Here is a 27,213-nt window from a genome sequence, read left to right on the forward strand (position 1 = left end):
CCAATGGGAGAAAAAGTGTCACTGTCAGATGGTATATTATCTCCCATTGGGATTATTTCTCAAATGAATTAGTTCATATGGGATAAATCCTACAAATATTGACAATGAGACATTCTCTCTCTCGTATACATTGTTAAACATGGAGTATATTCCATACATTATATATGATAATGATATCTCATATGATATCCATGGGATTCATTTTGGACACCACAATTAGAAATGGTAGTAAAACGTCTGCACAATGTTGGGTCCGGATTTAAAAGTGGGAATTTGTTTCAGATTTAAAAAGAGATACACCTAAAGTTTCCCTATTTATTCCTTCCTCTCTTTCGCCATTAAAAAGGGTAAAAAAAAAAATCCCGAAACCATGCACGAAATTTTGTTATTATAGTAATATTCTTGATACAATAGGACTGATTCAAAGCACATTAAGGATTTCACACTGGATTGAATTTGTGGCTACTCAGAGATCGTTATAGATGATTTGAATTTCTTAAATGCAAAACTTTAATGTAACAAGGATACTAGTATTGTACAACACAGGCAATATTCGATCTATCACAGTGGCAGCATGCAGTAAGCAGTGAGCAGTTGGCAATAAGCACAGAAAGTTTGCAGTAAGCAGTTGGCTGTCGTATGGAATTTTATGGAATGCCATATACGACAGCCAACAAATAGCCAACTGTTTTAAACTGCGACTTATATTTGAATAAATTTTATATTTGTATTAATATTTATATGAATTTTCACAAAAAAGGAAAAAAAAAGACACGGATCCAGGACAGAGGGCGTACACGGGTAAAAAATAAAATGACAATATGTTTTATTTTTAAAAAACGTGCTATTTACGCAGAGTGTGATTTTTTAATTTCTGAATGTTTCACATGCATAGATCGGAAAGGGGGGGGGGTTAAAATTTGTACAGTCATACGTTAAATAAACTAAACGAACTACCGGTATAACTGACCTTGGATCCTCCACTTGGAAAACGCCGATCAAACATTTATATCTCTTTTTTTGTACAAATAAAATATGTTTTACATGCAAAGGTTTGGAGAGGGGTCCGGAGCACCCCTCTGAAATTTGGAAAGTTATGTAATGCACAAACTAAACCAACTAAAGGTTATTTAAGTTATAAAATAAATCAATTAAAAGGGACCTTAGACCCCCCCTCCCAACCGAAAATGTGGATTTGTGTTAAGTTGGAATGAAAAATGTCATACACAAAGGTATCGAACCCCCTCTCCCCGGCCGAAATAAATTTTCACATCTAGGAAAGGACTTTACGTATATTTTTCTTGTCAAGAAATTTCTGGGCTGGATTTTTTTTTACCAGAGTGACCCTCTTGGAAAAAAATGTCCTAGATCCGCGCCTTTTTTTTTTTAAATTTACATAAATATCAATATAAAAATAAAATTTATTCAAATATGTGTGGCAGTTGGCAGTAAGCAGCTGACAGTTGGCAGTAAGCATTATTGTCTGCATTTTGTTGCAGGGAAATAATTTGGTAGCTTTTTGGACGCGGGAAAGGGGGGGAAGTGTCAAATAAGACAAAGGTACAAACTATTAGAATGGTCTTGAAAAACATTTGTTGGTATATGTAGTAGTATTTTTACTAGAAATTACTGAAAATTTATCATAATATATAACTTTTGCTTGGTGTAAAATATCTATAGTAAAATCTTTCGGTGTTTCTTTTTACCCTAGGAAAAGTATTTATCTGTGGAAATTTTATATGTCTTATGTAAATCGTTTCCAACATATACTATATATAGTGAGAACTTAGTGATCCCTCAATAAAGGCGCCTGTGACTTTTTATCCCTTTCCAAGGAAATTATGTTAGGTTGTGCCCCCCCCCCCCGCACGGGGGGGATAAAGATTTTTAAAAGGTTTTTATGACTTGTATTAGTATATCTGATATAAATGCATATACCAACAAATATAACCCAAGGTCCTACTAAAAGCCCCCCCTCTTTTTTCTGATGTATATACACTGTAAGCCTTTTTACTAGGTTCTTTGGCAAATGTACTTATACTAGAAATATTACAGAAAATAATAGTAACATAACTTTTGCCTATGGTAAAAATCTACCAAAATTTTTGTTTCTTTTTCCTGTATGAAAGGTACATGTATTTGTGAAATTTTTTTATGTGTCTTTTTGAAATTCGTTTTAAAGGCTTATATGTTAGATCTCATATGGCAAAGCATAGTGGAAGTGGTTAGGAGGTCCCCAATAAATTGTAAAGAAATACTATATGCTACATAGAAGTGCTCCTTAAATGACGCATGTGACCTTTTTTAATTACTTTAATATCAAGGGATTTTTTTTCTTTAGCCCCCCCCCCCCTCCCGCGCGACTAAGATCAACTGATTTTTCTTTAAAATTTCTGAATAAAAATGCAAATACCATCAAATGTTACCTTAGCTGCCGAACTGTAGCTCTTTGCGCAAAAAGTATATTGACAGACAGACCGAGGCCTGTCATTTTTTTTTCGAAGAGCTATATACAGTTCTGCACTTCCTATTACCCCCCCCCCTTTTTCCGACGTTATATGCCTTTAATATCTCTCAAAAAATCTATAGATACTGCGACATTTAACTCCCAACACAGCATTGTCCAGACTTTTTATATACTATCATTTTCTAAATAAATATGATGTCCTATAAGACATTTCCATAGGAGAATGGTGGGATTTTTAGTCCTAACAACTATCAGAGTGCCACCCTTCTCCAATGGGAGAAAAAGTGTCACTGTCAGATGGTATATTATCTCCCATTGGGATTATTTCTCAAATGAATTAGTTCATATGGGATAAATCCTACAAATATTGACAATGAGACATTCTCTCTCGTATATATACATTGTTAAACATGGAGTATATTCCATACATTATGATAATGATATCTCATATGATATCCATGGGATTCATTTTGGACACCACAATTAGAAATGGTAGTAAAAAGTCTGCACAATGTTGGGTCCGGATTTAAAAGTGGGAATTAGATGTTTCAGATTTAAAAAGAGATACACCTAAAGTTTCCCTATTTATTCCTTCCTCTCTTTCGCCATTAAAAAGGGTAAAAAAAAAAATCCCGAATCCATGCACGAAATTTTGTTATTATAGTAATATTCTTGCTACCATAGGACTGATTCAAAGCACATTAAGGATTTCACACTGGATTCGGGAATCAGCTCTGTGGCTACTCAGAGATCGTTATAGATAGATTTGAATTTCTTAAATCGCAAAACTTTAATGTAACAAGGATACTAGTATTGTACAACACAGGCAATATTCGATCTATCACAGTGGCAGCATGCAGTAAGCAGTGAGCAGTTGGCAATAAGCACAGAAAGTTTGCAGTAAGCAGTTGGCTGTCGTATATGGAATTTCATATATAGTTCTATTTAAATTTTTATAAACATTTTTATCTTCTTTTTTTAAATACAGCTTTCTCGCCCGTTGCTCCGCCTTCATATTATAATATGACTTAAAACATCATCAGTAAATTTATTCATATGTAAAAGTTAATTTGCACCTAGTCTGATCAGATGTTAATTTTGCACTGGGGGTCAAATGTGTAACCCCCCTTTTTTAATGTGCGCACAGGAATTAAGTAATTTATATGCAAAAATTCTGTATACGTAAAATCTGCATATTTTGTGTAAATAGTTACATTCGAAAATGATGTTTTACTGAAAGAGATTAAAATGCGGTCAACAGAATGGAGTAAATTTAAAGTTCTATGTAGAGCTTTGTGCTGTTCATCCCATTCATAAATTCCCTGTTTATAGGTGGCGCTCTTTTCTAGACGGTCACATGACTATTTACGTCACTCATCAAAACAATGTTAATGTAATGCGTGACGGGAAAGGTTGTATGTTTTCATGAATTTACAAATGTGTTCTCATATAAATGGCGTAATCTGTTAAGAATTGAAAATTTGGATGATTAGATTTCTAAAAATGTATCCAGAGTGTGACTTCAAGATGACAGAAAGGACGAAATTCAGCTCTAGATCTCGTCAGAACTGTCGGATTAGCATTTCAAGATGGAGGTCGCACTTTCCTCTTACATATTATGTGTTCTTGTGCAGTATGTTAATTTTTCAAAATGTGATTTTTGTAAGTTGTGAAAACGCCATATATACAGCTAAAGTTAATGTAACTTATTACGATGACATAAAGAACAGCAAATCTTCTGTTTGGGAGATGGGGGTGTTTGGAAATGATGAAACCTCAAGGGTACATTCAGCGCCTGGACTTTTGGTGCATGTGCGTACAGGGGATAATAAAACAGATGCATGTAACCCAATAACTAATGCCCCCAGTAATAAGCGATGGGTGGCCTTAGTTCAGAGAGGGTCATGCACTTTGCCACAGAAAGTTCAGACATGTTATTTGGCAAATGCATCAGCAGTTATCATATATGACAATGAGGAACCCAAGTCTTCAAGTGACTACTCAGCTTATAATCTGAAAGGTAATGTCATATTTATTGAAACAATTTCAAAGTAAATAAGAACATGGCTTACCATGCTCATGGTATGTTCGAAAGGCCGTTAAAAACTGTTAAAATTAGGCTAATTTAAAACAAATGAAAAAAAAGTACCCATTGTATGTGAATTATAATTTTAAATTGCATTTATTTTCAAAAATGATATTTTTATTTAGCTTCTGTGTTTGTATCCCCTTGTTAAATGCTCAAGGATGGAAAAGCATATCCAATAGGGGTAAACAATATAGGGGGAAATGATATGACTGAAGCATATCTTGATACTATGACACTGCATCAAGATATGTACCATAATGATATGTCACAATAATATGGCCAGGGCATATAGTGTTTGTCCGGTCCATCCTTTTTTCCTCCATCCTCCTGTCCTATGATGAGCACACTTGCTGTTGATCAAACCACATCAATATGTTAAACTTTGTCCTTCCCTTTGACCCTGACCTGCGGTAGTCTCAAATATTTGTGTTTAGCTCACTTTACTCAGTTTTAAAGAAACTATCCAAAATAATTTTATTAAATTATATATAGGCCAATACATATTGAGGAAAGCTATCTAGGTGTGTTAACATTTATTGACCTTGTCCTTTCTTTTAACTTTTAAAAATTGTAAAGTGACATTGACCTCCTTTCTCTTTTTTTTTGTGTTTAGCTGTGTTTCAAAGAAAATTTTTTTTTTCTCTTGTTTAACCCGATATATATTGGCAAGAGCTATTCAACTTCATCAACATTTTTGACCTTGTGTTACCTTTTTGATCTTGACCTCACATTTCTATAGATTTTGATTTCATAGGTTCAACCAAAAAAAAATTGTTTAAGATATTTTAACAAACTTTATATGCATTTACATACGAAAGATAATCAACTGATCAACATTACTGAACCTGACATTACCTTTGACATGAGACTTCACTTTTCTTAATTTTACTGTTTAGCTATTTTAAAATTGAAAATATTAAATAAACATAAAAATTATTAATATAATATACTGATCAAATTTTATTTGTTGCTAAATTTTGGTGAATGCTTATAAGCTAGCTTCATCTATTAGCTCACCTGAGCCGAAGGCTCAAGTGAGCTTTTCTGATCAAAATTTGTCCATTGTCTGTCGTTGTCATTGTTGTCATCATAAACTGTGAGCAAAGCAGACCTGTTTACTCTTACGATTTCCCCGTATTTTGTACGGATTTTTAGTCCAAAATACGTCTCACGTTTTGTTATCATGGAAATACGGAAATAAAAAATACACTTGTTTAGAAATGGGAAGGTAGATTTTGTTATGATTTGTCCTAGTTTCACACTTTTTAATCGCTAGAAAAGATTTCAAACACAAAAGATATGTCTGTTTGCCAAAAGGTTGTGGTATATAATGACCAATAACATGTTATTAATCCATGTTTTAGTTATCAAAATCAGTTGTTCTCCATTAATATACGTAACATCGATAGAAAATGAAATATTACTGGCAAATGCCAAATCTCACGGGCAAATCTAATCAAAAATACTGAGAGACAATGATTAGGGTAAACAGGTCTGGCAAAGCCATGGCATGATTGGTGATATTTATATGGAAGCATCCTGAGGTAGTGTAGTTTCAATATTGTTCAAATCAGAATTCTTTGGGGTAGGGTGGGGACACAATGTGGGATCAATTTTTACAAAGGAATATATACTAAAATATCTTTAAAATTTTCTAGAGAACACCAAATCCATGATTTATTTAGTTATATTTTATATGGAGCTAATCAAAGCATCCTCAGGTGGTTTAGATTCAGGTTTGTTCAAATTATGACCCATGGGGTTAGGATGTGGCCACAATGAGGGAAGTTTTGCATAAGAATATAAAGGAAAAAATCTTCTCCAGAACAGAAAAGTTTTGTTTAATCAAATTGACATGTAAGCATCTGCAAGTAGTGAAGATTTAAATTCATTCAAATAATGTTTTTCATTTCCGAGATTAAAGAGTCAAGAAGTATCCCGAACGCAAATATCGTCATTTACAAAAAAAACAATTGCTGATTGGTCGACTGATCGAGAAAAAAACCCCCATCTTCTATGAACACTGTATGCCAAGGGTTCATGAGGAGAGTAGCGTATCAGAAACCCTTGGCTGGCGAAGATGTACTGTGTATTTTAACTAGCCCATGTGCTCAGGTGAGCAATGTTGCCCATGGGCCTCCTACAGTTTTGGTCCGATTTCAATATAACTTGGCACACAAGTAGACTACACTAAGATACATTATTCTGTGCATCGGTTTTTGCTTTGGATGAACGGTGTTGCCATGGTTACTAAAAATAGAAATTTCTGTGAAATTCTTTGAAAATGCTACTCCTCCTACAGTTTTGGTCTGATTTCAATATAACATGGCACACAAGTAGACTACACTAAGATACATAATTCTGTGCATCGGTTTTTTATTTCAATGAATGGTGTTGCACACGTGTTTTTGTTACGGTGTTGCCATGGTTAAAAATAGAAATTTCTGTGAAATTCTTTCAAAATGCTACTTCTCCTACAGTTTTGGTCTGATTTCAATATAACTTGGCACACAAGTAGACTACACTAAGATACATAATTCTGTGCATCGGTTTTTGCTTTAAATGAACGGTGTTGCCGTGGTTACTAAAAATAAAAATTTCTGTGAAGTTCTTTCAAAATGCTACTCCTCCTACAGTTTTGGTCTGATTTCAATATAACTTGGCACACAAGTAGTCTACACTAAGATACATAATTCTATGCATCGGTTTTTGCTTTCGATGAACAGTGTTGCTATGGTTACTAAAAATAGAAATTTCTGTGAAATTCTTTAAAATGCTACTTAATTTTTTTATTTTGATGAGTGGCAAGGATCATTTTTCTATTCATTGCTGTTTTAAATTTTCAAGTCCCAACTGCTACTTCCTCTTCCTTTGTTTTAAGTACAGTGATTGGGATAAGCACGCGCCCTGCGCCATAGTCGCATTAAATTTTAAAATGTCACATTAAAATTAAAAACGCTGCGCCATCGTGGCGCATAGAAAATCATGCACTACATACTTTTAAACTTGGAACTTTCCCCCAAGCGTTTGTCTTTCCCACAACAATCGCTGTCAATTTACGCTTGAAAAAACACCGTGTTAAAGCGTTCTTATGGCTTTCTTTTTTCCAGTATCTAATCAACAGTTACGTGTTTTCTGATTGGCTATCGCGCACGAAATAAACTGGTGTCAGGAGTGCAGCATGCTGCCTAAGAAAATAGTACCTCGTACCGATAAAGGGCAGACTTTTCTTAATTTTAACAATCCTAACAAATAGAATTCAAGTAAATTGGTAGAAAATGACTCGGAAGAAGTATAACATGCTGACAGAACGAATGGAGATGACGGTAAGACCAATGATGTAGTCTCGGAGGAAAAACCAAAACGAAAATTTAACATGTGGAGGGAAGCAGTATAGATCTAAACCAGGCTTTAAATCATTTTAAAGATGTCAAACATCGGAGACAAAAAATAAAGAATTGAAATTAAATTGCGGTGTTTATTTATTTTCTGACACTTGTGAATCTAAATATACTAATTTAGTATCTTTTAATGTCGTCATTCAATGATTTGACCATTTGAATTAAGTAAACTCAACTGAATAATAACAGCAACTAGGTGAAAGTGTACATTATATTGATTGCAAGTTTGTAACTAGGAAATGTCCCATTAAAAAGTCTGTTCGGCGCATTGAATTTTGAAATGTCACATTGGCACTGATTTGGAGTGTGCCATTGTCACATTTACTCCCTAGCTTATCCCAATCACTGTAAGTATAAACCAGTAGAGCTACAGTCTCGACAGAGACTTCTGGTTTCCAATTATCATGATTTAATATTACTTTTATTTATAAGCACTTAATATTTTTTCTCATCATGCCGCAGTACATAAGAACATCGAGCATTATTGCCCTACAGTGGCCAGCACTGTGATTTTTGCATTCAAAATGAAAAACAAAACAAAACGAGTAGATACAAAGCAAACAAATTGATGGTTACTAATATGCAATTTTCTTGCATATATTTTTAATTTGTTTATAAACATAGGTTCTTATCTTCTTATGCAATCAAGTACTTTATCATGACATCATTTGACTGGATATTGATAAATGAAAAAATTCGGTGAGTAGAACTTGACCCACTGACTGATTTTCTTCATGGGATGGTACTCACAAAGGTTACATGTACAAATAGAAAAGAAGGTTAATGTTTAAAATACATCATTTGATGCACAATATTTTAAAGAAGTTTATCTGAATTTACCAAAAAAAATCTTATATGATATCATCTTGTCCTGTAGTGTGCTGTTGAGTGACTGACCTACAAATTTTGTTGATCTTGTTTGATGGTTGACAATATATTATGCCAACAAATTATAATGCATGTATATAACTTTAGGCATAGTATGATCTGTTTCTTTAGATATTGAATAATTGATTTCAAGAAAAAAATGCCTTTAAACCTAAAATGTCCAAGTTTATTCTGTAGGTAACATATTGGCCATCTTTGTCACCAAATCGGATGGGCACAAGCTACTGGGTATCATGAAGGATCACAAAGAGGTAAATGTGCAGATTTTGGAGGGTCATTTGAAGAATGTGAAGAGTAATACGGACCCCTCCACCCCTACCAACATCAGCAAGACCTCAGTCATGTTTGTCTCCATCTCCTTCGTGGTTCTCATGATCATCTCCCTGGCTTGGCTGGTCTTCTATTACATTCAACGATTCCGATATGCACATGCCAAAGAAAGACTTTCAGTAAGTTTTTTTCTAATTTATCTACTATGTTTTTCAATATTATAGTGTATAGAATGCGAGGTTAATTTAAGGTATAATGTTTTTGAAAGAGTCAGTCAGTCCGTCAGTCAGTCAGTCCTCTTTTTTTTGTCAGCGCAACTCCTCATAAACCGCTGCACAGAATTTCGTCAAACTTTGCAGGTATTTAGGACACAATGTGTAGATGTGCATATTACCAGGAAATTCCGATTCCATTATTTTTTACGGGAATTTCCGAACTTTTTAACTTAGGCATTTGGCCATACCTTGAATATAGAGATTAACAGTTTGTCAGCGCAACTCCTCATAAACCGCTGAACAGAATTTCGTCAAACTTTGCAGATATTTAGGACACAATGTGTAGATGTGCATATTACCAGGAATTTCCGATTCCATAATTTTTTTCCGGGAATTTCTGCACTTTTTAACTTAGGCATTTGGCCATACCTTGAATATAGAGATGAACAGTTTGTCAGCGCAACTCCTCATAAACCGCTGCACAGAATTTTGTCAAACTTTGCAGATATTTAGGACACAATATGTAGATGTGCATATTAATTTTTTTTGCGGGACTTCCCGCACTAAAAACTTAGGTTTTTGGCCATACCTTTTATATAGAGATGAACAGTTTGTCAGCGCAACTCCTCATAAACCACTGCACAGAATTTCATTAAACTTTGCAGATATATATAGGACACAATGTGTAGAAGTGCATATTACCAGGAAATTCCGATTCCTTTATTTTTCCGGGAATTTCCACACTTTCCAACTTAAACTTTTAGGCCATTTTTTGAATATTGAGATGAACAGTTTGTCAGTACCACTCTTCTTAAACTGTAAACAGTTGTACATAGTTTCGTCAACCTATGCAGATATTTAGGACATATTCCATTATTTTATCCTAAAGAGTTTTGCCTATTATTCAAGAAATTTCTCCCCCCCCAACCACTATAAATGAATGTTAGGATTTGTATAATGCCAAGAAATTTTGATTCCATTATTTATCTAGAAACTTCATTCCACATTTAAATGTCCTCATATGCAAGACATTTTGATGTGAAGATTTTTTTGCAATTATTGCCCTTTTTGATCTATACTATGTATTTAAAGTGCACTGTGCCTTTCATTATGTGTTTCACCGTCAAGTTTTGGGGGAGCGTGGGGTATGTGAGCTAGCTCACTTTTTCTTTCATTAATTAAAGATCTAGTGAAGTCTACTTAAAAGAGTACACTTTTATTTGATGTCTAATACCGGGTAATGGCCTTTGTATACAAGTACTGTGAAATAACTATATAATCACTGCGAAATGTAAAATTTCCTATGCATTACTTGTAAACATTTTCCAACCACGAAATCAACCCCCCACAAACCAATATTTTTTCCTCAAACTTGGAAAAAATTTACCTCACAAAAATATGTGATTTTTCAGTACACTCTTGCCATATGGGTCATTGTTCACATAAACATTGTTGGAAATGCTTAGAATTTTAATGTCTAAGGCCATCTTTAAAAAAATTGTTTGATTGCCCTCTCCTGAGCGGCCAATCTAATTAAAATTAGATGTTAGATCTGCTCGCATACTCACAACACTAACTAGTTAGTATAGCGAGTATACAAGCGAATCTAACATCTAATTTAATTAGATTGCTGAGCGGTTAAAAACTTGTCAACTCTAACTTTTTTAGTAAATTCCAGGACACAATCCCCTTGCGCAACTAGTTGCGATTATTTTTTGCTGCAATTTGATGCTCAATGATTTAAAAGGAATTTTAAAAAAAAAAAATCATAATCAGGACCCTTTGACTTCACAAGTGAAGGGTAAATAAGAGAGAAATAACTGAATATGTACATAATTATTGTTGAGCAATATTTTATACTTTGTTATAAAACCCCTCATAAAATAATTGTGGTGAAGAAATTAATTATGCTGTATATATTGAGTCTTATTAAAATATCAGTAGACTGGAGTGGGAAGATCTATCTAAATAACAAAATACGTAACATTTTTTTCTATAGCTCATTGACATTTACATCGATAATTAGTAAATTAAGGTTTTCTAATCATTGTCTGTGTATTAAAAATAATATATATATTTTAGATGATTTGATGAATCTTTTATTTTTTGAGCCCTTTAGTTATGAAATAAAATATTTGTTTAGTATTGTGATGACATAAATACTCTTCAATCTTTTGTGTAGCTGGTAGTTATATATGATGAATTGATTAGATATGACAGTGTTAGGGACCTGTTTTAGAGGTTGTTGACAATTTACATGTATCAGTGTTGTTTCTCTGCTGCGTGCACAATAACTACCTTTGGTTGCTATGGCAGTGCGTTTTCCTTCACAAACTGAGGCCTTATTCGATGGCATTAAATATCTCTGGGAGAGGGTAGACATATTGATTTCTAAGGAATGATGGCAGGAGTTATAGACAATGCTGTGTACATAATTTGATGGGAGCTTAGCACTGCAAGAGGTCAATACCCTCACATCAATTTGCATTTCATTGTCTTCAGAGTTCATTGTAGAGATTACTTGATATATCATTAATGTAATCAGAAAAGAAGTATTGCTTGTTTGTCAAGACCCTCTGTACTAAAGTCATTCTGATCAGAATTTCCTGCTGGTGATATGTCTGTGTAGGCTGATTTTTCCCCTTGAAGTATATCAGATAATATAAAGTGAAAAAGCTTACATGTAGATAAACATGAGAGATACAAAAGAGGCTAAACATGCTGTGCTCGGTGCACTATATTTTTTATAACCTCTTAGTCTTACATAACTAGGATTTCCTTCCCTTTAAATGAATAAGTAAAAAGTAGATATTTATAAATTTAAAAAAAAACTGAGGGGATGGATTATTTTAGTCTTCATTGATCTCTGTTTTGTTGCCATTTTAATTTTTTCCTGCTCACTACTAAGTTATATCACAAATAAGGAGAAACTTAAAGAATAGGACGAAATAGTTCAAATACGATGGACACTATAGAATTCTCACATAATTTTAGTCATAATTGCATACATGAGAAATAAAACTATATTCTGAACCATATTCTTATAGTTAATTAGGGCCCCGCAAGGATTTGGCCCTATAGTAATCACTCTGTCTGTCCGTCTGTCCGTCTGTCTTTCTTCCGTCCACAAATTTCCTGTTTTTTTAATAAATGGTTGCCCAATTAAGATCAAATTTGGTATGGTAGTTCAATAGGCAGAAAGACATATTTTGATGCTAAAAGCTGGGGTGGTGGGGTATATTCTTTAACTTTATATAAGAATGCTTTAGCAAAGAGAGATAACTGCTGAAGATGTTTCCATTGTAAACTGAATGCTGCTATGAGTCCCTTGGGATTAATTAGCTTTCCTCCTGAAGAAAATCCAAAGCATTATCTTTATCTGTCACATTGTTGCAAATGAAGTTTGTTTTGAAGTTCAGTCAATTTGGAATGCTATAAACACTCTGAAATGTGGATTTAGATATAAATGTTTTTTACCTACACAATGAGTTATGATTTATCACAACATATCTTTTATTTTTACTTTTTTACTTTATGTAAATTCAAGAAAGTTAAAGCCATTCTAATATTAATACTGAAAAAGTTCTTATTGTAACTTTAGAAGAAAATGATGAAATAAGATTAATTATCTAGCCTGCTGAAGAAAATTTAGTAATCTTTATCTGTCATTTTAAGATTAATGAAAAACTTTGTCTGCAACTGCTGTTTGTTTTGAAGTTAAGGTCAAGCCTTCATGATACATGTATTTGCATTCATTGAAGACTGGCATTTTATATAACACAAACACAAACTTCATTATTGTTTATATATACATTCAATGTTAGGTTGTTCTTTACTGCCAGTGCCTAATGATACAAGGATATTATTTACAGGTTTTTGGATATAAAGAATACTATATTTTTAATTTGTAGTTTGTCTAAAATATCACTTTAAGAGTCTTATGTATTTCAACGTTACAATCAGTTTGACTTGTATAAGATTTTAAAAGTTATTAAAGTATTTCTAAGTCAAGAATATATTATTGTAAGCACAGGGCAGTTTTGTTTAGTATTTTCTGATGTGGGGATGTTACACTGACTTGTTTTTTTTGTAGAGACGTCTAGCCAGCGCTGCCAAAAAAGCCATTGCCAAGATTCCTCAGAGAACTCTCAAAGGAGGCGACAAGGTATGTAGATACATCACATCACTTGAAATGTATTACAATAATAATCCTAGACTGCTAATAGTGCAGTACGCGGTAGGGATATAATCATATTCAAACAGGGGAACTTTTGCATCACAGCCACCAGTATTTGATGCAGAAATGGCATTTATTAGCTTCTTCATGGTACAAAAAATATGTCCCTAGGACCCGAATGCCCTGTTCAGGACCCGGATGTTCTGTTCAGGTTTCATTAGAAAAATATAGTAGAAAATTAAAAATGGACACAATAAATTCTCACCAAACAATGTCTCAGTGCATAAGTACAAAGAGAATTTTGGTATACATTGTTCAGATTGCAGCTGAGAGGGTCATTAATTTTGCATCTACTGCAATCCAAAGTAACACATAGGATCTGACCATCACTTTTTTGTCCAGTGTCTGTCTGATTTGTCCATCTGTCACCTCTCTCTTTTAAACTACAAAGGGTACATAGGCATCAGATATTTTGTGTAAGGCTATGAACATACAGTACAAATATTACTGAATACACTGAAAATGGATTGTATATAATTTAGCATAATAAGCATATGATCTATTTTTCTGAGTAGAATTCTTTAAAACTTGATATTTGATAATTTGATGAATTTGGTTAAATAGATATTCTTTGCAGCAGTTTGTTTTACAAAAAAAAAAATAAATAAATAAAATAAAAGAGTTCATTTATTTTATTTCTTGGCCATTTATCTAATAGTCATGCAGCAGCTATTTTTTCTACAATTTCCTCTGTATCTTATACTATTTGAAGACTGTTGCTTTCACTAATATTTTTTACTGTATATGTAAAGTTTGTTTGAATTTTATATCACATTAGAGAGCTTAGCACAGGGAATCTAGAAGTGCAGTAGAATTTGGATGCATTTTGTAATTGATTCAAGCAGGGCACATGTTTACAGTATTTTCAATTAAATGGAGGACTGCATTAACTATATATTGACATGGCAAGGAAATATTAATCTTACAATCAAGATTTACTGCATGTAATGGATCATAAGTTGAGTATGCTGTTATTTGTTTCCTTAGGACATGTGTACTAAACTTTTGCGCATTGACAATGTTGACGGAATGGGTTGCTGTGATAGAAAATCAATAGAATATCTGACAAGCAGCTTAGTTTTTGTCTTGATATAGTGAGTATGGCATACAAGCTATTGGATAAAATTGTCTGCAGGAAGACAGACCGTTCGGTTTTTTAGATTGTAAAAGCGGTACTTGCAGGGCTGACTTATTAGTAATGGGGAATATTTATCAGTTATTGACTCTATCAGACATGTTCTGTAATGACTCCATACAATCCAGTGACTGCAGCAATAAACGGCATGGATGGACTGTCACTACACTTACTTAAGCTGACATACAATGTAGTGATTATGTACATGTGTATATGTCATGTTGTCAGATTCAGAATCCTTTGACCAAGTCTAGCAGCAAAAAAGTGATTTTTGTGTCCTCATGATCCAGATGCTTTTGGAGGGGGGTGGGGGAGGAGGGGGGGGTGATGGTCATCTGATTTATAAGCATTTTGATCTCTTATTCAATTGACAAAGCGGGGGATATAATTAAAATATGGTTCACATTTGGAACTCAATTTTGCTAATAAAATACTTTGAAAATAAAATGAATAAAACTATTCTGTCTATACATATCTATTTACTAATACATATAAATAATTCAAATCTCAGCTGTGACTGACCTAAAGCATGTAAAGTCGATAAGAAATGGGTAGCAACTGTTCTTTTGCCATGCACTCAGCACTTTGAAGTGGAAGTTGCGGGTCCTTTGTATGACACCTTAAAAACTGAGGACACATGTAACGGCAGGTCCCTCACTGCTAAATGGCCCTGAGTGCCAAGTAGAGGTCAAAATTTGAACTCCTTTACCAGTATTTGGTGACATACATCTCTACATAAGTAAAAAATTCTTGAATGGGATGTAAAACAACATACAATCAATCAATCATATAAATATTTTACATTACTGCAAAAGTTCTTGCTGAAATTTTGTTTACTCCCAGAGATATGCTGATTCAGAAATCAATTACAAAATTGACCGGTTTTCCAGCTTGGGCCCGTGGTCATTCACATGTATACAGACGGTGTTTGAACTATACAGTTGCGTAATATTTGCATAATATTTGCATATATAATATTTGCATATTATATCAACATTTATAATTTGATTTTTTTATTCCACTTCGCAATTCTCTACTTATACAACATTATTATGATTATAAAATGTCTGATTCAACAGCTGTACAAGTACAACCATGTTTTTTTTTTTACTGTAAATCACTTTTAAAAATTTATTAGCATTAAGAACTTTATTTTCACGTAATTACATGAGACAATGTGTTTGCAAAAAATAGTGTTCTCACATATTTTAGTATATCAAGAGATTATAATAGAACATAATCACAATTCAAGAAAATTTTGTCATACTAATAAAGAGTTTATGACTATCTAGCCAAAATATGGTGTCTTGAAAATTTAGTGATCTACATTAAGCAAATGTTTGGAGAGTATAGAATTAATTCCTTGAAAATTTCCTCCCATCATTTCCACTTGATAATTAGGGTAGATGATTAGATGCCCAAGCTTATTTCCAGTACGGAAAACTAGATCAATTCAGCATATTCTCAGAATTCTCAAATGATAATGAGAAGTTCTAAAATTATTAAAATGGTTTTTTTCCCCTTTTGGTTTTTGTGTTTTTCTCATGAAAAAGGTAGATTTTTTTTTAATTTAGGATGGATACTAGACAAAGAAAAAATTTGGAATGGTCTAAGTAGAATAATTTGATTATTTTTGTTAATATTCGTTCAGAATAATCCCATTTAGAAGTTCTTTGGTTCATTTTAATCTGATCTGTTTACTTGACTGAAGTAGTTTTAGTAAAAGAGTAGTCAAATGATAAACAACAAAACGCTAGTATGTGTTTACCATGATGAATACATGTATGTATGCATATGTTTATCAGAACATTCTTGTATGCATATCTTTTGCAACAGGCATAGCCAAGGGGGAAACGCTGGCATGTTTGCCTCTAAGTTTTCTGCACTGGATGACTCAATGAAGGCTAATTAACACAGAATTTTATTTAAGGCTTTTTTCCCAGACAGTCCAATTACAAACTGAATCGCTGTGTAGTTGTTGTAGATATGCAGAAGTACATACTTCAGAGAGTCTGTTACTTTTGTCTGTGATTGACTGATGTATTTCAGAAAAAAATATTTAGTATTTTTTACTGATACGATGACAGCTTTGTTTCTTGAATGTGAATTCTTGACATTTCTTTTTTTTTATTTTGGTCATAACAGGGCTCTCTATTCTTTAAATCTGGGGCCGATATTCGGCCCCATTCCCAATGCAAAAAAGGTACCTTTTTTCCCAAAAGAAAGGTATAAATTTCCCAATTTCCATAGCAAAATATTTTTTAAAAAATAAAAGTCCATGAAACTTAATCGCAAAAAAAAAACAAACAAAACACACTTGCAAATGATAGTAAAACTGTACTAGGCTTATATTTTATTAGTTCGCGCCAAATGCATTCAAAAACTGGTTCGGGGAACAGGTTATTGTTTTTACAAAAATGTGTATGGTACTAACTATGAGTGCAGAGCATCTTGTCATGAAGTTTCGCCAAAAAAAAAAATCATTTTGGTTTCAATCATTTAAACATTAGTAAGCTGCACCTAGAAACATGCTCACGTTTCGGCATGTTCAGTCTCGCGCTTTATTGGTAAGCAAAGTTGTCCCATGTGATCGAGGAAATTCGGGACTATGTGATTAGCGACTGTCACTCAGAAAGACATATAACCGCATTATCAACACTCAAAGATAGTAATGACAAAGCTAATGTACTTACTTGAATAGCTACGTACCCACGTTTGTTCTGTTTAACTGTTTATTCAAAACCAGAGTTAAATTGATGACAAAATGCCAGAAAAGCAAAATTTGAGGATTTTTTTAAAATGAATTTTGGTTATCTAACTTTTCCCAAAATGACGATAATTTTCCCAAATCGAACCGCCTGGGCCCTAGTCCCAAAAAGTGGTGTGAGAGCCCTGCCTGCTCAACAAAAACAGAAAAAATCAGACAAAATAAGTTGCATGCATTTCACAGAACAAGTCCTAAGGTTTTCTTTTAGTGTGCTTTCAGGGTACATTTTCCACCTCTTGAAAGAGCTACATTACCTGCTAATTGATCATGCAATTCTGCACATGTGAAAACTGGATGCTATTAAAAAGTCTCACAATTTTTTTTTTTTAAAAATGAATGCACATTTTTTTCTTTAAATATTAAGATAAGACTCTACTTTATGCGAATAAAAACAAAAAAGATGCAGTTTTCATCTAGACTCCTATAAATAGCAGGAAAATCCCTACCCAGCATGCTTCTCTCTGGGAAAAACCCCCTGGATTTTATACGAAACTGTGTTTAGCTACCTTAAAGGAAATAATTTTTTTTTTGCAATTCACTTTTTTGTATTTAGGTGCAAAGAGACATTCCAAACATTTTGGTGCATAAATTGTTGAATTTGGTCCAGAAATGGGCAAGTTATTGTAAATTTAGTATTACATGTCTACGACATTAGTCGACGCATAAAACAGGCCTTCGAAGAGAAATTCAAACCTAACCGAATCAGCTCACACAATAATTTTATTTTTCTTCAATTTAAAAAACACAAAGTATGAAATATACAGTATTTGAATATCAATAAAATGTTACATTATAAATTTTTTGAAAAGCTGCCAAACAATTTTTACAGATATTGCTAGTTTCTGTATAAACAAGGGGGGGGGGGGGTCTAATTGGAAATAGTCACTGTCTTAAATCAGAAGATTGCCTAAAACATCTGGTGTGTACTCAATAGGTCTATGTCACATGTATATCTATACAGAAGATACATATTCTGATTTGCGATCAATTAAATTGAAGGTCATGACCTTGCGAAGCTTCATTTTTGACATGACGTCACACTTTGATGTCACAATGCTGTTGCGTCATAATGTAAAATAACAACTTTAGCCCCTGAATCCTTATCATATGTATAAATTCTATGGAACATGTATCTAATAGGCATTATGCCTTACACAGTGTCAACCTGAGATTATATTGTATGGTTTACTACATAATTTAAAAGAAATAAAGCAATTTTCTATGAACTTACAGGCAAATAAATGTGGGAAATGTCATCAAATGCTACTCCTTAAAGGAAATAATTTTTTTTTGCAATTCACTTTTTTGTATTTAGGTGCAAAGAGGACAGAATTCCAAACATTTTGGTGCATAAATTGTTGAATTTGGTCCAGAAATGGGCAAGTTATTGTAAATTTAGTATTACATGTCTACGACATTAGTCGACGCTTCGAAGAGAAATTCAAACCTAACCGAATAAGCTCACACAATAATTTTATTTTTCTTCAATTTAAAAAACACAAAGTATGAAATATACAGTATTTGAATATCAATAAAATGTTACATTATAAATCTTTTGAAAAGCTGCCAAACAATTTTTACAGATATTGCTAGTTTCTGTATAAACAAGGGGGGGGGGGGGGGGTCTAATTGGAAATAGTCACTGTCTTAAATCAGAAGATTGCCTAAAACATCTGGATCTAGATAGATAGGTCTATGTCACATGTATATCTATACAGAAGATACATATTCTGATTTGCGATCAATTAAAAAGGTCATGACCTTGCAGTTTTTGACATGTCACACTTTGATGTTTATTAAAATAACAACTTTAATGATCCTTATCATATGTATAAATTCTATGGAACAATCTAATAGGCATTATGCCTTACACAGTGTCAACCTGAGATTATATTGTATGGTTTACTACATAATTTAAAAGAAATAAAGCAATTTTCTATGAACTTACAGGCAAATAAATGTGGGAAATGTCATCAAATGCTACTCCTTAAAGGAAATAATTTTTTTTTGCAATTCACTTTTTTGTATTTAGGTGCAAAGAGGACAGAATTCCAAACATTTTGGTGCATAAATTGTTGAATTTGGTCCAGAAATGGGCAAGTTATTGTAAATTTAGTATTACATGTCTACGACAAATAAAACAGGATCGAAGAGAAATTCAAACCTAACCGAATCAGCTCACACAATAAATTTTTTTCAATTTAAAAAACACAAAGTATGAAATATGTATTTGAATATCAATAAAATGTTACATTATAAATTTTTTGAAAAGCTGCCAAACAATTTTTACAGATATTGCTAGTTTCTGTATAAACCTAATTGGAAATAGTCACTGTCTTAAATCAGAAGATTGCCTAAAACATCTGGATGGTGTCACCCTAACTAGATACTCAATAGGTCTATGTCACATGTATATCTATACAGAAGATACATATTCTGATTTGCGATCAATTAAATTGAAGGTCATGACCTTGCGAAGCTTCATTTTTTTCACACTTTGATGTCACAATGCTGTTGTATAAGTAAAATAACAACTTTAGTGAATCCTTATCATATGTATAAATTCTATGGAACATGTATCTAATAGGCATTATGCCTTACACTTGTCAACCTGAGATTATATTGTATGGTTTATACATAATTTAAAAGAAATAAAGCAATTTTCTATTAACTTAAATGCAAATAAATGTGGGAAATGTCATCAAATGCTACTCCTTAAGGGTGCAAAACACAGTTTTATTTTGAGGGACATTATAAAAAAATAAAAAGGCTTGTTACAAAACCTGCATATCAATGGAAAGATAAAATTGTGAATTTTGTAAATATCCAACTTTAATACATTCATCAATTACTACTAGGGGGTATTTGACACCTGAAATAAGGGGGATATTGGGTTGTTTACGCATCCATTTTCAGTGCACCTATGCATTTTTAACCCCCCTGCCAGGGCTCTCTATTCTCCCGTATAGCCCTCCCAATGCAAAAAATACAAAAGAAAGGTATAAATTTCCCAATTTCCATAGCAAAATATTTTTTAAAAAATAAAAATTGAAACTTAATCGCAAAAAAAAAACAAACAAAACACACTTGCAAATGATTAAAACTGTACTAGGCTTATATTTTATTAGTTCGCGCCAAATGCATTCAAAAACTGGTTCGGGGAACAGGTTATTGTTTTTACAAAAATGTGTATGGTACTAACTATGTGCAGAGCATTTGTCATGAATGCAAAAAAAAATCATTTTGGTTTCAAAAATAGACATTTCATTTAAACATTAGTAAGCTGCACCTAGAAACATGCTCACGTTTCGGCATGTTCAGTCGCGCGCTTTATTGATAAGCAAAGTTGTGTTGCGCCATCATGTGATTAGCGACTGTCACTCAGAAAGACATATAACCGCATTATCAACACAAAGATAGTAATGACAAAGCTAATTTTCACCCACGTTTGTTCTGTTTAACTGTTTATTCAAAACCAGAGTTAAATTGATGACAAAATGCTAGAAAAGCAAAATTTGAGGATTTTTTAAAAATGAATTTTGGTTATCTAACTTTTCCCAAAATGACGATAATTTTCCCAAATCGAACCGCCCCGGCCCTAGTCCCAAAAAGTGGTGTGAGAGCCCTGTCATAAATGTTCTTACATAATAATAAAACATTTATTGCCTTTTGTAAAGGATCATTTACTTGAAAAGGAAATGATTCATGATAAAATGCCAAATGTGCCTCTTGTCAAAAGTGTTTAGTTCTTGATGTACTTTAATTCATACATCATAGAAAGTGTCAGTGGTCATTAATCATGGTATGGTCATATAGTTAGCAAGGCTTGTACCAGTGGAATACTTAGAAGATTACCTTATATTGCCTAATGACCAGCATCTCTTATTTGTATCTTATAGCAGCTTATACTCAGTTATTGAATCAGATATGGGTCATCTGTGTTAAGATCGTAATTTCTTTGTAAATTTAAGTAATACATTACAAAGTAGGCCCATACATTATAAAAGAAGCTCATGGATTACAAAATAAACACATACATTACATACCGATAAAATAAACTTTTTTAAGCTTTAAACAAGAAGTGTGTTTTTATAGATTGGATCTTTGTATTTGTTTTTGTTTGCAAAACTGTTTGGATAAGATATGCTATTAAATAAATGTGTTTATTAAAATTTGGCACAAAGCATTTGTGGGTTTTCTAAGGCAATGGGGGTCACTCAGGTGAACTTTTGTTCTTTTTTTCCATTGTTTAAGGTTACCTTTACCTTTTCATTTCTCGGAATTAATTACTAGATGAATTGAAATATAACATCCATTGAGATAAGGATTCAAATTTCCTAGAATAAAGAATTATGCCCCTTTACAATGGTGATGCTGGAAAAATTGCCAGTTTTTACATGTGTTTTATTTAATCTATTAATGACCCAAATCAAAACAAGTTGCACATATATTGTTATTACTCATTGACTTGTGAGTCACCCATGTATATTGTTTGTCCACATACAAGTATCTAATCTAGAATTTAAGGAATCAGATTTTCTTTGTACTATATCAGTATATGCATGTCTTGCAATGTTTCCAATTAGTTCACTAAATGGTTTGTATAATTTTAAATGTAACTGTAAGCTTTATCTCTTTGTGTTTTGTAGGAATTGGATCCCGAGTTTGATCAGTGTGCAGTGTGTATTGAAGGATACAAGACTTCAGATGTTGTCAGAACATTGCCATGCAAGTAAGTTTGTCTGCAGGAAATCACACCTTTGTCTGCAGGAAATCGCACCATTCCACGTGGCTGGCCAGTAATTTATATAATCTAGTAAACAGCTATACCAACACCCACCCTGTTATTTCATTGAGCATGAATAAATAATATACAGTAGTTCATATGTCAGATTATTCCAACAGAGAGTTAAAATGACACAGAATAATGAAAGAGATGATGATGAGTAAAAATTGTAATTTATTCAGACAAAGAGATATTTTTGTTTAATCAGAACTCCTGTACTATTTATCTACCCATCATGGATCACTTGCACATTGTGGAATGTTTTTTTCCAAAAATGCCTGACTTCCAGAATGTTCCTGTGTCAGTTGAGTTCATGTTTTAAGACATGGATAGGAGTAGGTAGATTCCAGAAATACAAAAATAAATGAAGTAGTTTTTAGCAGTTTTAATGGGGGTAGGGGCCGAGGTGGAAGGGGGGCCTAATCTTAATTAAGCAAAGGAATGTATGCTTATTAATAATTTTTGTTCTTTTTTTGTTTTGAAAAAAAATAATTTTGTGGGCTTAAGTTGCCTAATTTTCATAAAATTATGCAGATATATTTTTTTTTTATAAATCAGTCAAAATTGTAAATAAAAGTAATGAGCTTATCTTTTTAAATTATTGGAATATGAATATCAAGTAAGGCACTGCAAGGTGGAGCATCCCCTTGCAAACAACATATCTGTAAATCAAGGCAGCTTTCAACATCGATTCTGATGCAAATTATGTCACTTCCATTTTATGCAGAATTAACACCCCAACAAATGCACGCACACCATTGCATTACTATATCCCCTCCAACTCCATTGTGAGGGAACAAAAAGCCCTCTGGGCTTTATGGACTTTGCTCACTTGACCCTCCCTTATTTATCCATCCCAATTAAACATTTAAATTGATAGCTTATTTCTTAAATAGAATTATCAAAGAGAAATTAGTTGATATCTAAACTTGATTTCAAGTTTCAATATTTATTTTAATATTAAGAATATATGTCTGATGGTTTTTGACGTGTCAGTAATTGTATTTCCATCTATTCATTGAAAAAATTAATTCAAGTGAGGGTTGTTTTTGTTTCAGACATATTTTTCACAAGTCCTGTGTGGATCCTTGGTTATTAGATCAAAGAAGCTGTCCAATGTGTAAGCTGGACATATTGAGGGCGTACGGGATGCACGTTAGTCATGTAAGTATCCAACCAAGACAAAAACCTAAATACATCTAGAAAAATAAAGTAAACAAATATTTTTTCCTGGTTATATCAAAAGATTGTGAAATTCATGAAGTAATTAGTAGAAATATATCTAATTTTTCAGTGAGGACTTTAAAAAAAAAATTTTCTCTTCTGTATTTTCAAGTTAGAGCATTAGAAAATGCAATGACACTGCTTTGAACAGGAAACATTTGCTTGCTTTGATATTTCACTTCAAATGTCAAATATTTTACATCTAAATATTGCTCGAAAAATATGAAACAAACTATATTTTTGGGAGTGATATGTGTACATCACCATCTTTGTTTCTTTGAACAGTTAAACAGCAGCCAAGAGTCTGTGCATGCTGAGCCTGATAGTAATGAGCTAACAGCTTCTGGACTGGATGGCGATCCCATCATGATATCTTCCGAGGACCGCCACCACCACCACAGGGAGGGAGTGGAGGTCCTGTTGATAAGTCATCCATCAGTGCACTATCATGGATCAGACACTTTCTGTGATGACAGTGGTGAGTGTGAAGCTCTCACTGAGCCCCCCTCTCCTACCGAGAGTGAACACGAAGTCATAGACATTGAGCCGGACTCAGACAGTGAGAACGAGTGCTCAGAAAGAAACTCCTTAATGTCAGGAGAAAAGTCACGGTCCTACGATAAAATGGGAAGATCGTCAAGTCTTCATGACACAAGTGATGTTTAGAGGTTGATCAGTATGAAGTAAACCTTGCGTCACAATACCAAAGAACAAAAGAGGGTAGATGAACACAGAAGAGGCCAAAGAAAAAGACAGCGGCTATCTTAGATAACATGTATCTGTACTGAAATCTCATTTGTCTTGCTTTGTATGAATATCTGTTTCTTGCATTGAATCAATTATTCCCATTGTAGGATCTCTCATAGGTACAAAGCATGCAACTGGTTGTTAGTGGAGCTTAATTGAACACAATTTTCAATTCTTGCACGATTTTTTAACTCAGCGTGAAATGTCTTGCATAACAACATGATTAATATTTGGTGATTTTGATATTTTTTCATAGTAAGTTAAATTCAATGCCTCTTTTACTCATTTGGTAAAATGTATTTGTTGATTATTGGCAGGCAAGCCAATGCATCAGTAAATGAATATATATATTTATGTTGTCTCTGCTTGTTGCAGTGTTTATAATGCATATAGTCACAGTTCACTCATTGTATCAACCAAATTAATTCACATATGTGAAAGTAATCATTGTCATTATCTGTTATATATAGGTATGTACTGTAAATATGTTGTGATGCTGAAAGAGTATGTATGTACAGTTTCTTTTATTTCAAAGTTTATCTAAGGAAATTGAGACACCTCTTTGATTGACATTTCAATATTTAAGTGACATGCATCCTTGATCATTTTAAAGACACCATATGCAGTGTTTTTCTTATTTTTGTACAAGATCATGTCAAAGCAGCATGGGATGTAATTACATACTGTTTCTGTTTATAAGTAAATATTCCATTATTTTGACACAGTCCCACCATCAAAATACATGCATAAAATTTGGAAATAATATTAATGAAAATATATTAATTCACAGTGTATATCAGGTTAGCATTATATCTTGCTTGAAATGTCTTAAAAGGGTTTACAATTAGAGACAGAAAAGAATCAGGACAAGTTCAGACTGAGTGTGGTATAGTGAAAGTGAAGAATTATAGTAAAAGTGAAAGTGCTGTGTATTAAAAGTAAAAGTAGAGGAGCATCATTGAAATGAAAGTGCTGTGTAGTAAAAGTGAAAGTAGGAGCAAGGCTCCCGATTATATGTTGTTAGTATATTGTGTTGCTCTTGTTCAACAGGATATTATTTGAATGTTACTTATTAATGTTGCTGTGCTACAGTTGAAATTATTTCCATGTATAGTGTAGCCCTGCAGACAACGAATTTAAGTCAATTGTGCTATGTTATATGTAGGCTTAATTATTGTATGATGGCGATCAGATGGACATATGTTGCACTTGTTATCAACTCTTCACAAAATAGCATGAAATCTTTCTTTAAATTTAGGATAAGAATTCAGAACCGTTTTTGAAGCAAATATTTATATATAAATCTGGTCTAGAGAATTTATTTATAAAATTCTCATAAAAATGATGGAATTTTAATCTTTTGTTAAAAGCATTACATGTTCTTGATAAGAAACCACAGTAGAAATATCTTGGGTTATGTCTTTAGCACAGCAGCTATGTGATATCTTGTTGATGTTGTTTATTTATTGATATTTACACAATTTAAGGAAGTTCTACCTTTATTTGACTTCAATATTATGTGTTACATATTTATGTTTTATGATAGTGCTCTATGCCTCATTATAAAGATCTACAGGTTAATTTATTTGTGTTAAACAATGCATTTTTTTTTTTTGCAGTGTGCTTTGCAAATTTATAAAGAACATATAACATGTGATGCTACCAAGTAAATGCAATCAGGTCATTGGTTGCTTTATTAATCAGTGATTTTAAGACAGATTTTGGTTTTGGGTGACGCTAAGATCTAGGGCCCAATATAGTAGTGCTTTTGCATTTACCGTGTATTGTAGTTTTATTTAAGGCAGCTTAAGTCGTGTTCAGTTAGAACATCTACAAAAGGTGGCATATTGATTTATCATGTGTTTTATTATAACCCACATTCTTTATGATGTCAGATGATTATGTGAAGTAATTCATTGCTTTGGACTCTTTTTTTTAAAACTATGATTATTTATATTTAAATTATTTCAAATTTTTAAACATTTTTCAAAATGTAAGTTTGATTTGAAATCCCAAGGCAGTACATATACCATGTTTCATTCTAAATTTTTCCTGGTTTGGTCCAAGTTGCATCAAAGTTTAATACATAACCTAGCTTGTAAACTGCAAATGACCCTTACTTAATTTATTAGGTTGTGCCTTGTAAGAATTACAAAGCAATTTAAATTGTGCCTGGTTTTTTTTTTCTGCATGTGTCTGTGGTTTGTTACCTAACCATAAGTATAAACAAAAGTCACAAAAACTAAGTGTAGAGTAGAACAGTGATAAGAACGTCAAAGGGGTGAGCAATTATTGATATTCACAGACAAGTTAAGAATTCATGGTTAAAGCCCAGTGTAAAAGGTTTATCACTAGTAACACCTGTAAATACAACCCATCACACAGTAACACAGTCACAGGGAATGTTCACTAATGGTCCCCTAACACTAACAGCACTGGTTACACACCCTTATCTGTTTAGGGCAAAGCGCTGATATAAAAGATTTATTGAAGAGTTACTGGTTAATAAGATTCTTTTCATCTGGTCGATGTATTAATGATTATGATTTTGCAGATAACATTTTTTGTTGCAGATTTCAGAACATTGCGTTATCATTTCCATTTTTCCATTCTTCAACAAGCATAATCTGAAGCTTAGGTATACAAACAAATTGTTTAGCATCCATTTGATTTTATTATATATCATACTGTTTGCATATAAGTACAGCACATTGTAGGAGTGTCTGACTATTGAGTAAAATCATGATGCTAAAAGTTTGTTTTTCTCGACAATTGTATGAATTGTGGTCATTTTTTGTTTCAAGTAATAGTACATGATGAGATTTATACTTGCCAAAAAATGTATACTTTCACTGTAAATTATACTTTCAGAAATGTTATTGTGTGTATTTTCAGTGCCCTGTAAATAAATCTTTCTTATTACTCTGTTAATGTCTGATAGATGTGGAGTATCATACAGTGTTTATTAAAAGTAACGTTATTGTAAA

General features: G+C 32.9%; 1 protein-coding gene across 1 annotated transcript; it reads left to right on the top strand.

Moving 5' to 3' along the window:
• The first annotated feature begins 3,838 nt into the window (after positions 1-3,838).
• LOC134270014 (RING finger protein 150-like) lies at positions 3,839-27,213 on the top strand. Its single transcript, XM_062752185.1, has 6 exons — positions 3,839-4,487; positions 9,023-9,294; positions 13,424-13,495; positions 22,119-22,201; positions 23,314-23,419; positions 23,765-27,213. Exons 1-6 carry the CDS (start codon positions 3,953-3,955, stop codon positions 24,143-24,145), a joined length of 1,449 nt encoding a protein of 482 aa, XP_062608169.1. The 5' UTR covers positions 3,839-3,952; the 3' UTR covers positions 24,146-27,213.

This window comes from Saccostrea cucullata, unplaced genomic scaffold (genome assembly GCF_032062105.1).
Source record: "Saccostrea cucullata isolate Sc308-1 unplaced genomic scaffold, CSIRO_AGI_Scuc_v1 ctg261, whole genome shotgun sequence".
Lineage (NCBI taxonomy): Eukaryota > Metazoa > Mollusca > Bivalvia > Ostreida > Ostreidae > Saccostrea > Saccostrea cuccullata.

Coding starts and splice junctions, on each gene's coding strand:
- LOC134270014 (XM_062752185.1), top strand. CDS start 3,953: ATGATTAGATTTCTAAAAATGTATCCAGAGTGTGACTTCAAGATGACA. Junction 9,295..13,423: donor ATGCCAAAGAAAGACTTTCA/GTAAGTTTTTTT, acceptor TTTTTTTTGTAG/AGACGTCTAGCCAGCGCTGC. Junction 13,496..22,118: donor CTCTCAAAGGAGGCGACAAG/GTATGTAGATAC, acceptor TGTGTTTTGTAG/GAATTGGATCCCGAGTTTGA.